General features: G+C 40.5%; 1 protein-coding gene across 5 annotated transcripts in view; it reads right to left on the bottom strand.

The window, feature by feature from the left end:
* Positions 1-8,848, bottom strand: part of arhgap42b (Rho GTPase activating protein 42b) — a 55,008-nt gene extending 46,160 nt beyond the window's left edge. For 3 of the 5 annotated variants that reach the window (XM_019272994.2, XM_019272995.2, XM_019272997.2), the window contains exon 1: positions 8,576-8,847. In XM_019272994.2, coding sequence (XP_019128539.1) covers positions 8,576-8,729 — 154 coding nt within the window. In that variant the 5' untranslated portion in view covers positions 8,730-8,847. Of the gene's footprint in view, positions 1-8,575 lie in introns of all 5 variants that reach the window. The other 2 variants (XM_019272996.2, XM_010739715.3) reach the window with 1 other exon arrangement.
* Positions 8,849-14,779: the final 5,931 nt, after the last annotated feature.

Below are 14,779 nucleotides of genomic sequence, written 5' to 3'. Positions count from 1 at the left end.
ACAAACAAGTTTTTGTCCAGTCGGAAGTCAAATATTAAAAATTCTGCATCTCAGAAAAGCACTCCAGAGCTTACACTAAGCTGAATTTGTCTATTAATTGATCCATGTTTAAATATAATGTGAGAAAACTCCTCCCTGGGACAACAAGGCATTTTGACCGACATTGAAAAACTTTTGGACTATAAAATATCTACGACTCATTTCTCATTTGACAAACAAAATTAATTTCTAGTGGAAATGTTCAGATATCTGTAACTTAATTACAACCTGTCAACTTTTACCTATTTAAACTTAATTACAGACGTAATTCAATTCTGATGTGTTAAAATTCCAGGTTGACATATCAATTATGTAATTTCGACCAGCTGTCATTTGAATTAATTATCTACAACTCGAAATATCAATGTTGTTGTTGTTGTTGTTGTTGTTGTAGATAGCTGATGTCGTTTTGACATTGTACACATGTCAGATTTGAATCCTACAGATCTGGGATTCAGTTTTGACAAGTCAAAATGACATAATTCATATGTAGGCTTGGAAATCCTGTTGACTGTCACATGCGAGAACATCAGTGTACTGCAGCAGTGTGTTATGTGACTGACATACTCATCACAACACTAATTGCCAAGCAGCATCCTTGTTGTGATTCCACTCCTCTGAATACTCTTAGGGCTTTTAATAAAGTGCTTTAGCACAAATTAGAGCAGAAAAAGCTTTTAAACCTCAAGTCATGGGCAGAAATGTCTTCCATTAAAAGCTACAATTTGCACAGTAAAGAATTCATCTTCAGCTTCTGCTAAATAGCGACATATTTACACTTTCCACTGAAATGACTCTGAGTGCACTCGCTGTATTTTCTGCTTAATATAATACTTTACACTAAATATAACACAAGGCACATGCCCAGAATTGACTATACATCTTTTATTGAGGGAACAACGGCATCCTGCAACAATGCTTCTTTGGTAGAGACAGTAGTACACAGTCTGCCTGTACATCAGCATCGCAGTGAGAAACACCGCAGCCACTTTATCTTGTCAGCGAGACGCAGACGATTTCAGATGAAAAAGGTCTTCAAAGGCGAGCGCCTCTATGCGCCCCGCTTAACGAGAGACAGGGAGATCACTTTGATGCAACAGTAGGGTGCATTGTGCCACTTTGATTCCATTTGGAGGGATTGTAACGGGGGGGAGTGGCCCTTCAGGTAAAGGCCTCTTCCACCTGCTTACTATTACGTTCGCCTGTCAGTCGCCCAGCAGGGGGAAGGAGAATAGCTGTGCGAGAAGAGCCAACCAGACAGGCGCTCGCACTCCCAGAGCATACCGAACATTTCCCACCGCCAACCGCTGCCTGAAACAAAGCCTTATCTAACAACTCCACGCTCGCTGCTGTAGAAGCAGGCAGCGGCTTTAAGTGGCAGTTGGTCAACCTGAAAACTAATTCTAAAGTGACAGGGAGGGTTTTAATACGGCTGAATAAAACATGAACAGAAGAGACTTGAGAACACGGTCTCAGTGCAGTGATACAGCACATATACAGTATGCTTCACAATTAAAATGGCTGTTGGCGATGCCATTAAACACTTTTCACACCAGAGATTAAGAAAACAAGAGCAGGGCAGCCTGCTTTGGTAATGCCAAGCCAACTACGTCTCTGTTATATTAATGGAAAACAACATGTGTGCTGAATATTGGCTGGTTAATTATATCAACAGGTCTAACAATGCAGTGGTAACCGATGATCAGAATATGACAGGAAGAGACTTTTTACACTACCCCTGTCTAAATTGTTGAAAATAATTGAAGAGATGAAAGATACTGACCCAGGTTCTTTGATATGAGGCTGATGCAATGCTACAACCTATTCTGAAGCTCTGAAAAAAAAAAAAATATATATATATATCAGAGTTATTAGCCCTGCAATTCCACCGGAACGAACAAAAAAAAAAAAGGCGAGCCAAGCCAGCCCCCCACCATTTATCACCAAGTCTGCAGCCTTTAGACTGAGCCGAGAGGTTTTCTTTCACAAGACACACAGACAATATGTCTGACACAAGTTCTGACAAAGATGAACTCGCCTCTGAAAATAAAGCAGGCAGAAAAATAAGCAGAATTTGTTGTAATAGTTGGCATCGTCAATAAGGTATTACAAAACAGGCCTTCGAGCAAATAGCCTACAATTAGCCAAGAACGTGCTTCTAAGAGGTGTGCGAAACTAATTTAAAACCCCCCATTGTCCAAACACTTTCAGACAAAACTTGGCAACCCGTGGGGCTACGCGCTGGAGACTTTCTAAGGTGCCATCCAAAGTCTTAGTTTAGCGTCTGCGTAGGCTAAAGCGACATGAAAATCCATCTTTTTATCACACAACCTTTGGGTCCATCACAAGAATGTATACCACACTGATAATGTTTACCAGCCATGTCTGGATGAGCAGGTAACTAATCGTGTGTTTGCCAAAGCTACATTACTGCAAAATCATTTGACTAAGTCAGAGTCATTTCATGTTAATATACTAAAACTGCATTTTTTTGGGAGATGCAGTACTTCTTAACAGACTTTGCTTTCATCATCCTCTAATAATACTGAGCCTGGAAAACACAGGATTTCATCTACAATGAGAAAAAAAAGACAATAAACAATAACCATGTCTAGTCATAGAGATAGAGTGAATTATTAATGTTGTGGAGGAGAGACACAAATATATCACCTTATCATATTCAGTCTGGAGAAGCAACAAAAAAGCATCAGCGTGCAAAGCCAGGCAGCTGAAAGCACGAGAGTGGTGTGCTCGGTGTGACAATCACTTTGACTGACAGTGGAGCAACAGAGTACTTCAGAACAGGCCTCAATCTGGAGTCGAACACATTTCCCTGCGTCAGTCTGAGGGGAAACAGCTTTTAGGAATACAATGTCTAATCCTTTTATCAAAATCTGTCCACAAAAACACAGTGAGCTGCGCTCACAGCTTCGCCCAGCTTTTATTGCTAAACAAGTCACATAATGTACTCCTCTATTTCATTTTCATTACATGAGTTTAAATTCATCAAAGCAGTCAAAGCAACGCATTAGAAATTGTATAATCCTGCAATAGTTACAGCCACAGTCTAACACACACACACACACACACACTCTGAAGCAGAATGATGTCCGGCCAAATGCTATCTGAGGGAGGATGGGGGATGGTTATACAAGCATGTTTACAGGACATTTCCTGTGGCTGAGCCTTGGGAGCATCATCTGTCCTCAGACAAACAAATACTTGGAGTTCCCAAAGCTGGAAGATTTTGTGACATCATTTTTTAACAACAACAACAAAAAAAAAAGTACATCTCCATTTAATAAAAATAACTACTCCCTAATTATAGATATATTAAGTTGTGTAAAGACCTCAGAATTATGCGGGCACACTCAGAACAAGCAAAGATGCTGTTTACAGACTTACTAAATACTGTAATTTTTATAATAACAACAGCCATGCGTGTCAGCCATTCATTACTGCATGTATCCCAGGGAGGAAGCGTCACTGTAGCTGGTGAACAGGCGTGGGCATGGGGTGGTGGCAGACACACACAGTCAGCTAACATAATAATGGGCTGTCTTCTAGACACGGCGAATCTTCATGTATTTTTAAAAGCTGATTAAATGCTTTCTCGGATTCATGAGTCTTCTAAAACCATTCTTATGGACAGGTTTTAAGAACTGTGAACTTTAAATACGAGAAATATTTCAGTTCCAGGCATAAACCGCAGATATCTGGTGGTCTTGAAGTATGTGCAGGAACAAGCAGTCAGCCCATTGCTACATATTTGTACAAATTATGAGAGAAGGACACAAGCAATGTCCCCAAAGCCTACCCGAGTCTGAGTGGCTCTCCGAGGATTCCCACACTGCAGCACTGCGAACAGCTTTGTCATGTGTTTCATTCACATTTATCAGTGTGATCGATATAGTATATGTTCTATAGGAAGAATGTAATATACCACACAAGTTGTGGCCACCTGGAACAGCTTTAGACTCTGCCGTCTGTAGAAAATATGGATGGCGCATCTGTGACATCACCCACGGCCCGGCTGAATGGATGTTGTTCTCTGAATCGAATGACCCGCTGTCTTGTAGCCACTCTCAGGCCAGAAGCTCAAACACAAGCTACTAGAAGCCATGGGTTGAGTGTAAAATTAGAGAGTGGTGGTTGAAAAACATCGAGTGAATAAAAAAGGTCTCTGATTTCATTATAGGAAGCTGGCCAGTCAATCCACAGTACAAGGACATACAGTCCATGACAACAGTGGCATCCCCACGGTGCTCTGATGAAAAACAATGAGATGTTATGATATATAAAAATAATTGATGAGGTACAGGGTATAATGACTCCACTGCCGTGTCTGTTATTTTGTATCTTGTGTGTTCACATTGTCATCTATATTTATTTTTTTTACTTTTTCAGTTGAATCCACGGTTTTGTCTGTTTCACCACCTGCAGCGGGTTTGTAGCACAAAGCAGATTTATCATGTGCTGTGACACTGTTTTAACAAAGACCAGCTTCCAATCAGAAATAAGAATTTTCCATGGCAACAGCAACACTATCAGTAACAAAGGGAGATTATCTACTAACACGAACCATGAACCTCCTGACAAAAATGAATTTTTTTTGGAAGCCTTGATCTAAAAAAAAGTGGATGCTTATTTTGGGAAATGTGTTTGCTTTCTCGTAGATAGTTAAATGTGATTAATATGATACGAAGCCACAACCAGCAGCTTGTCATCTGAGCTTAGTGTACTGTACATTGCAACAAAAATCAGCCTACCACAACCTCTGAAGCTCCCAAATCAACACGTTTTTTTTCTCTTGTTTATTTAATCAGTACGAAAACCCAAGTGTAAAAACCACGTCGGAGTTTTATGTGTAGGTTATGTGTCGGACCATTTCATGTCCACTCACGTCTTGGAGTGTTGTTATCACTGTGAGTTTGCCAGGCAGAGAGTTCAAGAAGTTAATGAGCCTGGCCAAGAAAATAGTCCCACGCATAACGCCCTGTTGCACTGCATCTTGACATTTTTAGACTTAACAAATGAGATCTCAAAGATGAATAAATTTTAGAGATGCTGCTAGATGAATTTTGTTACCATTGTACAGTGTTTCTCCTGGTTTCCAGTCTTTGTTCTAAGCCAAGCAGCTGCTTGCTGTAACTTCATATTTATCGTATAGACTAAGAATGGTTATGTTTTTCCACATTTAATTCTCGACTATAGCCAACTTCTCATTGAAGGCACTTCCACATTTGCATCATTTGACCTAAAACTTCAAATCAACAAAAGACAACTGGACTAACTGAGATTTCAGGCATCCTACATTCTGCACATTCTGTCGTGAAGGAACCAGACAGATTTCAGGTGTGCAATATTGGCTCCATTGATGCCTGGCTACATGCCCAAGAGCTTTGTATATAAACTTACCTAGCATGTCTACAATGCATTCTTACATGCCTCGTGTCTGTGGTTTCTTCCACCCTACTCACAGAGGGATAATTAGTGCTTTTAGTGTATTCAATTACTGCGGTCAAGTGGACGGATTAATAAAAGTCAGCAGTTGTTATTTACACCAGGTGTGAACAGTCAGTGTCAACCTCAGATAGTAGTAAGACAGCGTATTTAAGGCATCTGTACAGAGATGTTACTTGCACCTGGAACTAATCATCCACACCAACAAATAACTAAATGTAGTGGAAAATTTAGACCAAAATACTCATCAACGTTAATACACTATCACGAAGACTGATGATATGATTAAGACTGCAATGGTTTCTCTTTTATTACCATGTTTACATTCATGAATTCGTTCCATAAAGCCAAGTTTGATGCTACCTTCCTTTACCTTGCAAAGGTTAGCCACATTTGGCTTTATTACACAGTTAAACCTACAAAGAAGTAACTAAGAAACAAAACAACATTTCTAACCACACTTCTCCCTGTAGCTACACACATGTTAGAAACTCTGCTCAAAGCAGTTTCAGTAACTCTTTCACAGGTAATGTATTAACATGAAAGTCAACCTTGGCTCAGTGGGCCTCAGTCATGCAGACAGCACATGTGAAAGCCGGTGAATTATGGTATACTACTCAATTTCGAAACATGAGATGATTACTAAAAAGTGCTCCATTAAAGGTCTTCCAGTAATGTCACCACTGATGGTGGGTCATAAAGGGTCATAAACCTCTACGGCGTCCTAAGTTAAAGAGCATCAATAATTTACTTCCGTCTCTTCGCTCTTGCTCCTCCCCTGACTGAAACTGGGCTTTCCAGTTAAAGGACTGTTTCACTCATTAGTACAAAGAAAGGACAAACATAACCCTGAATAACCTCCTATAGCTGGTTGAACTGTGGCTAAACTGTTGGGATGTTTACTGGAATAGTTCACATATTGAGTTTCATCACCAGATGGTTTCAATTCCTCCAATTGAAGTTCATTTTTCAAGAGATATGGAACATCCAATTGGGGCTTGGCTTTGCAGTTTCCCTGCATTTACAGACCAATCGAAGCAAATCAAAGTCTCCCTTCGTTTGCTGCATTGTACGACCTGCAGCATTAAGGTTTTGTTTGGTATTAAACCGCCTGGACCTTTGACATCCTGTCACTGAGTATCCTGACTGCCATGAATAAACCATTCAGTGGGGAATTTCTGTCCACCTGAAGTGCCCTGCCACTGACAGAACAGTTTTCCTGCAAAAAAAGGTTTGAAATAGGTTTGGCCTTCTGCTGACCCTCAGCTATAGTAGAATTCTTTCAAATACAGTAGTAAGCCATGATGATCCAAATGTTAAGGGCTCCTTGCTGGTTTTGTTGACATCAAATAGAAACCTATAGAAACATGGAATTGAAACAGTGTCAAAAAAAAAAGCCCAGCATCTCACAAAAGCTGCTGTACGTCAAGCTGTTGAAAGCCCCTTTGGTTAACCAGGGTGCCTGAAACTAAATAACTTTATATTACTCTGTAGTCCTCTCAAAATGTGAGATGCAATTGCCAATCTTGGGATATTACGCTAAATATAATGATAAATCATCACAAGGACATAACATTCATTTGTTTCTAACTTTATTTTTTAACTTGCACAGCGGCTTTGTTTTATCTCAACTCAGCACAGTGCTCACTACACAATAGGCCTGTACAATACAAAAAAAATCTTGGCTTACACTCCGATGGTACGTATACTCCATCTTGCACGAATATTTCTGGCACAAAAGCATAGATGTGCATACACAGACTGATAATGTTCAGATTTAAGTAGCTCTATTTAGAGAATATGGCAAAACAGATGCTCCTGAGTGCACCGTGTTGAGCCACTATGTCTCCACAGTAGCCCAGAACAGACAAACTAATCACTGGTTTTTATACAGGGCCTTTCACACATTTCGTAGTTTCGCAGTTTCTCCTTTACGCTAGAAAGGAGGGGGTCAAACGAGGGGGCTGCAATCTGCAACTACACCACTAGATGTCACTAAATCCCACAAACTGGTCCTTTAATGCAAAAATAAGTCTGTTTTTGTAGCTCTGACTCTCTCAGTATGCCTGGTAGGTAGTATTTCATCTTCAATGTAAGTGACTGACCTGTCAGCCAAAAGCAACAGACATGAGCAGCGCATGTATACAGTGTGTGTAGGAATGCTGATGGGGAGAGTGAAAGCATGAAGACGTTGATGCTTTCTCAGTGAAGGGTGACAAAATATTATCGCTCCGAGTGATGGGTTAGTGAGTGCACTACGAGACACTGCTGAGGCCTTTCCCCATCATATTCCAAAGCCAGCTATTTTCCATATTTATTAGGCCTATATTTCTAATCTTTCTCCATTTCACAGACACACTCCTGGCAGTTGACAGACCAAACTCCCGTCCCTACAGGGATCCAGCGGAACAGGAAGTCCACTTTAAATCAGCACAGAGGAATTTGAGATTGAACTAGGAATCTGAGAGGACAATGACCCGTGACAAATAGCTCTCATTCATGCAAGACATTAAAGACAGTCTTTGTTTTTCCACTCTCTTCTAATAGATGACTTGAAAGCCCTTGAGGGTGGAAGCATCTTTCATTAATGGACTTTAAGTTCAAGTGAATCCCGGCTGTGTGCTCTGATCTGCATATGTCTGGCTGTGGCCTCATAGATTAGGTGAAAAAACCTTCAGAGTCTTTACTCTTTACTCCAGGCTGTGTTAGACAAGCCCATGCATGCATGCAGCACAGCCGGGGAGGCAGACACAAAGGCAAACAAACGTCCTGGAGTTACAACAACCTCGGAATAATGAATTATGTGTGTTTTTGAAGAAAAAAAAAAACAAAGATTTAAAGCTTACCACCAAGCAATATAAATGTTTCCTTATGGCAGAGCACAGGGTTACCCAGCCCCCGGTGGCTTGGGTTCACACAGCAGACTTAAAACACGCTGCAATGAACGCATCCTTTAATTACATGTCGCCTGTGGCGTTCAGGTAACCTAGTTACACTTAGAAAAAGATTATTTCTGGGCCCATAGGAGTGAAAGAAAAAAAAAGAAGTGGGGGGCCACGTTAAGGCTACTTACTCTTGAGCGCATTGATGAGCATATTCCCATCCTTGATGAGATCTTTGATGAACTTATTCGTCCGTTCAACCTCGATTTCGTGGCATTTGATTCGCTCCCTGAAGTCCGGACTGTCCAGGAAAGAGTCACTGAACTCCAAAGTGGGGAGTCCCATTGTGCCTCAACGACGAGAGTTTGTTTCAAACAGCGCAGCTCTCTATGGAGGAGCTTTCACTGATCATCCCGGAGTCCCCCACACCAACCCCCCTAGAAAAAACTTTTCCTGCTCCGCTCAGTCAGTTCCTCACTTCCGCTTTGATTTTCTTTTTTCGGGCTACCTTTCATAAAAGTAGCGGTCGTGTGACTCCTGCTGGTTCGTTTTTGGATAACTTACAGCACTTTCTGTCAACTGGGGTTTCACAGTCTGCGTCGGCCTGCTTTGTCCAAAGTAAACACAATGTATATGAAATGTGCATTGCATATAAAGAAAAGCAAAAATCAAAATCAAATAAAATCCACATTCCACTGTTTGCCCTACACATACATTCAGGTAATCCTAAAGCGGGTCACCTCTGCACAAGGATGATCCAAGAGCTCTAAAGCTTTATTCTATCATTCCAGTTTTTCCTGACTTTTTCCCAATTATTATGAGTTCATATCATCTTGCTATGTTTTATACTCATGTTTGCCATGTGTTTTAATTTAAAGTGTTACATAATCACTCTTCACTTTAAAGGACATGGACACGTTTCTTCATAAATACTGCTCAGGTAAGATGATGATTAAAGTCAAAAACACAGTCCATCATTTCATAATAAAAGGTTTTAATCTTTACCTTCTATTGTACAATATAACACAGTCAGATTTACATATGCAAAGGTTTTGCAGCACGTTTTCATGTTATAATGGCTGCTTCTTACAGTAGTTTATTCTTGGGTTCCTCAAGGTCTCCATAGTCTGCGTCGGCCTGCTTTGTCCAAAGTAAACACACTGTATATGAAATGTGCATTTCATATGAATAAAAGCAAAAAAAATCAAATAAAATCCACGTTTGCCCTACACATACATTCAGGTAATCCTAAAGCTGAAGCAGGTCCTGCTGCAAGGTGGGTCACCTCTGCACAAGGATGATCCAAGAGCTCTAAAGCTTTATTCTATCATTCCAGTTTTTCCTGACTTTGCCAATTATTATGACTTCATATCATCTTTCTATGTTTTATACCCATGTTTGCCATGTGTTTTAATTTAAAGTGTTACATAATCACTCTGTCAGTTACTTTAAAGGACATGGACACATGTCTTCATACATACTGCTCAGGTAAGATGATGATCAAAGTCAAAAACACAGTTCATCATTTCATAATAAAAGGTTTTAATCTTTATGTTCTATTGTACAATATAACACAGTCAGATTTACATATGCAAAGGTTTTGCAGTACACTTTCATGTTATAATGGCTGCTTCTTACAGTAGTTTATTCTTGGGTTCCTCAAGGTCTCCAGTCAGTAGTTAAATATGTTGGTCGGTTATAAAACCAGAAGCTAATATATATGCACATATTATATTTATTATTTCTCTGGCCAGCCTTGAGTCAGCATCAATATGCTGGTGTCCATGTGCGTCCACCGTTTGGACGATGCCTTGATGAAAGTTATTTTAAATGTGTGTGCCCAGTATGCTGCTGTATATTCTTGGCAGGCAAATTAGTTTCTGCGTCACATCCAAACTCAGCTATGCAAACAGATGAACTCCTTCACAAGAATTAACTCTGCTAATCATTACTTAGCCCACACTTATTATTGAAATTATTTTTGTCTATGTTACACTCCATTTTTTTTAATCTTATTATTACACCGTCTGAGCTGTGACTCAGACGCATCTTATTCTGGATAAATTATGCCACTGGACTTACTTTTCGTGAACTGTACACTGTCTAGAAATGATTGGTGACAATGCATCATGCTGGAATTAGAGAGGGTTTGAGGAGAGGGATCTGAATTAATACCTTGGTAAATGGAAGTAATTAAACAAGAGCCTAATTGGAGTCAGGGGAATTTGTCACATGCATGCAATAGAGAAGGATAGGGATAATGATGTCACACTTAAAATGACTGTCTTGGTAGAAATGAAGCAGAGGCTCTGTCAGCAGTGGCAGTAAGTCTTTTGGATGACTCTTTCTACTTCTGGTGTTAGAGACTTTATCTTCTAGCAAAGTGTAAAAACAATCTCCATGGAGAGGCCAAAGTTGCAGCACTGGCTAGAGCCTACACACACACACACAAGTGAAATCACATTAATTATTGAATGCTTCGCTATCAAAAGCAGACCATAAGCTCTGGAAGCTTGCCTTGTAGCCTTCTTCCTTGATAACTAACTAGCAACCTTTCCTAATAAGATACCTGCTTTGGCTGTAGCAGAGAGATAAATCACCGGCGACAGATAACCTTCCTGGGCAGTGTCATGTGGCTGCAGCAGAGTTGTTAGTGTGTGTTAGCGTCATATTCCAGCAAGAGCCAGCAGCATTTTCTAAACAGATAACAATACATTTCCCTTTGTTAATAATGTACCGTATTCATGAACTATATATAAATCATGTTAGGATGCTTCATCTGATCACGTACAAATAATTTAAGCAGCATGTGGAGAATATTTTATCAGAGCTTTAACGAGCAAATCCTGCCTGGAAAAAAAGGGCCTTTAAAAGTCTGCTTCCCGTGTCTCCTATAACTGAATGAGACAGGTCTACAGCTCCACAATTTTGATGTCCAGCATAGAGATAGAATATAACTAGGAAGTTTCCTGAGATGTAAGACAGGACCATCAATCCACAGGGATGATGCTTTAATATAATGATTCTCACTGAAGACCAGACAACAAAAGGCTGGATCTGATGAGCACAAAGGAGATACATTACAGTACATAGGTGTACAATTTAAGGTCACACTGCTCTGATGATTATCTGCATTCTTTGATGAAATAACCTATCACTATCTGGTTGTATTTTCTTTCCACATTTGTCGTTTATGGGTTTGTTCTGACTCTGTGCCGCACATAATCACAATGCCTTAGGTAAGGCAGGAACAGGCTGCAGCTGTGAGGATGTGCAGCTGGAACAAAGACTGAGCTCTGGCTTGCTTCTGAGAAAATAAGCAACAGCGGCTGCATCTGTCTCCTTACACATGTGCATTCACAGTGAAGAAATCACAAGTCAGCTAATGAAACTGAATGAGAGACGAAAGTGATTCATTAGGAGGTGTATCCCTCATTGTGGTCACTAGTAAAATCATATTAAAGTTGCATGTGACAAAGCTGGCCAGGGAGCCCGGTATGCCTGGGGATATGTGGTTATTGCATCTGGGATAATGTCCTTACATGTATTATCCGACCGTGGGAGAAGCAGTGCTTCAGTGATCAGGTAATTCTCTGAAAATAAAGCTAAATATGATGCGCACGTTTGCAGATTTTTCAAGAACTATGCATGGAAGTTGTCTAAAATATCGCCCTGACAACACACCAGTAGAGCCTTGTGAACGAGTGGGTAGCCGCATGATGCATGGCTAATTGCAATCTAAAATAGCCGCCTGTAGAGTCTTTGAGGGAAATTTGGTTTAATTAAGATGCTGCTGAATGGAAAACCATGTCCCTGTACTCCTCTCTCATAGAGGCATTCACATATTCATATTAGTCATGCAAAGACAAGTCCACCGAGAGGCAGTGCATGTGACTTCCTTTGTCTCTGCGCCTATGGAGACCAACCAGGTACCATGAAGAAACTGCCTGGGAGCACACACGGGGTTTTCTGCACACGCTAAGTGAGTGAGACATCTTTCACATATCGTACACGTGGGGGGAAAAAATTAGATATGAGACGCACATCTTCCCACATTCTCAGTCTCTCTGGCCTGATGGAGAATCGGCAGCACAACTGGAAGAAGACGGCTTGGATTTCACAACAGATATTTAGAATCGATGCAGAATGAGCATTGATTAACTCTGCAAAGACTTGTACACAAGTCGGGGAACTTCTGATCAGATTTCCTCAGATATCATAATGCATTACACAGCGGGGCAATCAGTGCATGTGGGAAGATGTCTGGTCTGCCCATGGTGGTGGTGGTGGTGGTGGGAGGGGTTGTTAGTCCCGAACATGCCCTCGTCAATTCCAGCTCTCGTGCCATCATTCCTGTAGCAGCCGCCCTCAGGGGTGCAGTTTATTACATCGACACAGTGAGCAGAGAAACGTGATACATTAGTGTAACTGTTGCTGCTCGTTAATTGCTGTGTGCACGCTGCAGTACTGAACTGGGTTACTGGGTGAAAGATGATAACTCAGAGATGGACTACAAAAAAAAAAAAAATATATATATATATATATGTTTCTGCTCAATGCACAGCTCTCAATTTTCTCTGTGAAAGTGCAGAGATGATAGAGTTTAAGATGTCACACTTGACATGTGTATTACTGGTTGGGATGCGGATGACAATTCTGACCAGAGGAAAACATTTCACATGACATTCAATCAGTGTCAGCCGTAGCTACACAATGTAGGGCAGCGTCACACCGGAATGAATTCAATGCAATAGCGCCGTGTTAATTATGCATTCAAGACAAACGGATGTGTCGTAAAAAAAAAAAAAAAAACAGGATTAGATAACTAGACTTCTTGCGATGGCAATTACCTCCAAATAATATGAGCTGTTTTCCCCAATTAACAATTGACACTGCCATGCATACTTTTCATTTAAATCAGGTATTAAGGTAATTGCACAATTTCCGCGTGGCACTCAGCTTAGTTCCAGAGGAGAGCTTTTGAGAACAAGACCTGTCACTGTTTTCCCAGCTCATGATTAATGACCCTAATTTAGAAGGTTTTTTTAATCCAATCATGCTCTGACATTTCCTATCAGATGAGTCCTTCCTCACTCTTTCTGTTGTTTACCTCCTGACAGTGCAATCTGTGCAAAGTGGCAAGTGCCAGGCTCTTGTTTATGACTCCAATGTCCAGATGACGTTTGAGCAGTTATGCGTGATTACCTGCTCTTTACAGAAAGAGGCATCTCTAAAGCATGTGAGTGTCCACAGGGATTCCATTTATTGCTTTTCACTGCACAGTGAAAATTGGTATGGTAAGCTTTTTTTTTTTTTTTTTTTTTTGCTGGAAATGCCACAGCCACATATGAGTCGAGTCTGGTGTCAAGCAAAGGACACCTCCTCTGTAAAACGGTTGAGCTGAAGAGAGTAAATGCGATCCAGCACACATGAAAGCCTCGTCTGTGTCTCTGCATCTGTAGCTTTTGACTTACAAATCTTCTCAGTGCGGCTCAGAGGGGTTGTCCTCAGGAGCAAAACAGTTTTATTTTTTGTCTCAATGACCTTCATAAGGTGATACCTGTCCAGCCAGACCCCAAGCGCATATTTAAGTCTGCGTGATAAATTACAAGTGCTGCTCTATCAGCAAGCAGTTGGTGTGCATTGGCTTTTAATTTGGAGCAGCAGAAAATTCAAAAAGAGGCCTCTCAACTCAGCGTGCCCCTGTTGAGCCAAATTAACTCTTTTGCACCTTCATGTGTTGACCCCAGACTGTGAGGGTGTTTTTGTATAAGTGTACCAAATGTAAAAAATTAAATCTGTGAGGCCGAGATTAGTGTTTAAGAGCTACTACACTTTAGAGAAGCCTTTGTTCTTATTTTTTTAAAAACAGATGTAGGATGCAGGTTGCCACTTCAAATGCTTTTGATTTTCTCTGAATCTCAGAAGATACTTTGATTCCATTTTAGCTCAAAGTAGAATATTTCACATCTAATACATCGCTGAAAAATGAGTGCTCCACTTCTCTTCATGGCACTGAAACGGATTATTTCCACTCTGCCCTTTGACCATGAAAAACATGATTCTGTTTGGAAGAGAGCGAAAAAGCCAAATTGAAATTTGTGTACTAAAATATGAAAATGTGCCTCTGCCATACAGTGTTTTCTTATTTTCACCTCTTTACTCTTTTCAAACGAGATGAAATCACACAAGTCTTCTGAGCTGCTTTATTTGCACATGCTGGTTTATTAGTTTTAAAAATAACAATTTCAAAGAACCGTGGTTAAAAAACCATCCGCACGCAATAACTGATGTAATTCATTGGACAATTCATTTGAACCATCTGGGATTTAATAGCAAAGGATCCAGTCGGTATCTTAGTCCTAACAGAAAACAACAGATTGCATGTAAAATTG

This window comes from Larimichthys crocea, chromosome VII (assembly GCF_000972845.2).
Source record: "Larimichthys crocea isolate SSNF chromosome VII, L_crocea_2.0, whole genome shotgun sequence".
NCBI lineage: Eukaryota > Metazoa > Chordata > Actinopteri > Sciaenidae > Larimichthys > Larimichthys crocea.
The sequence above is the reverse complement of the archived record's forward strand: the minus strand, read 5'-3'. Positions and strand labels throughout refer to the sequence as shown.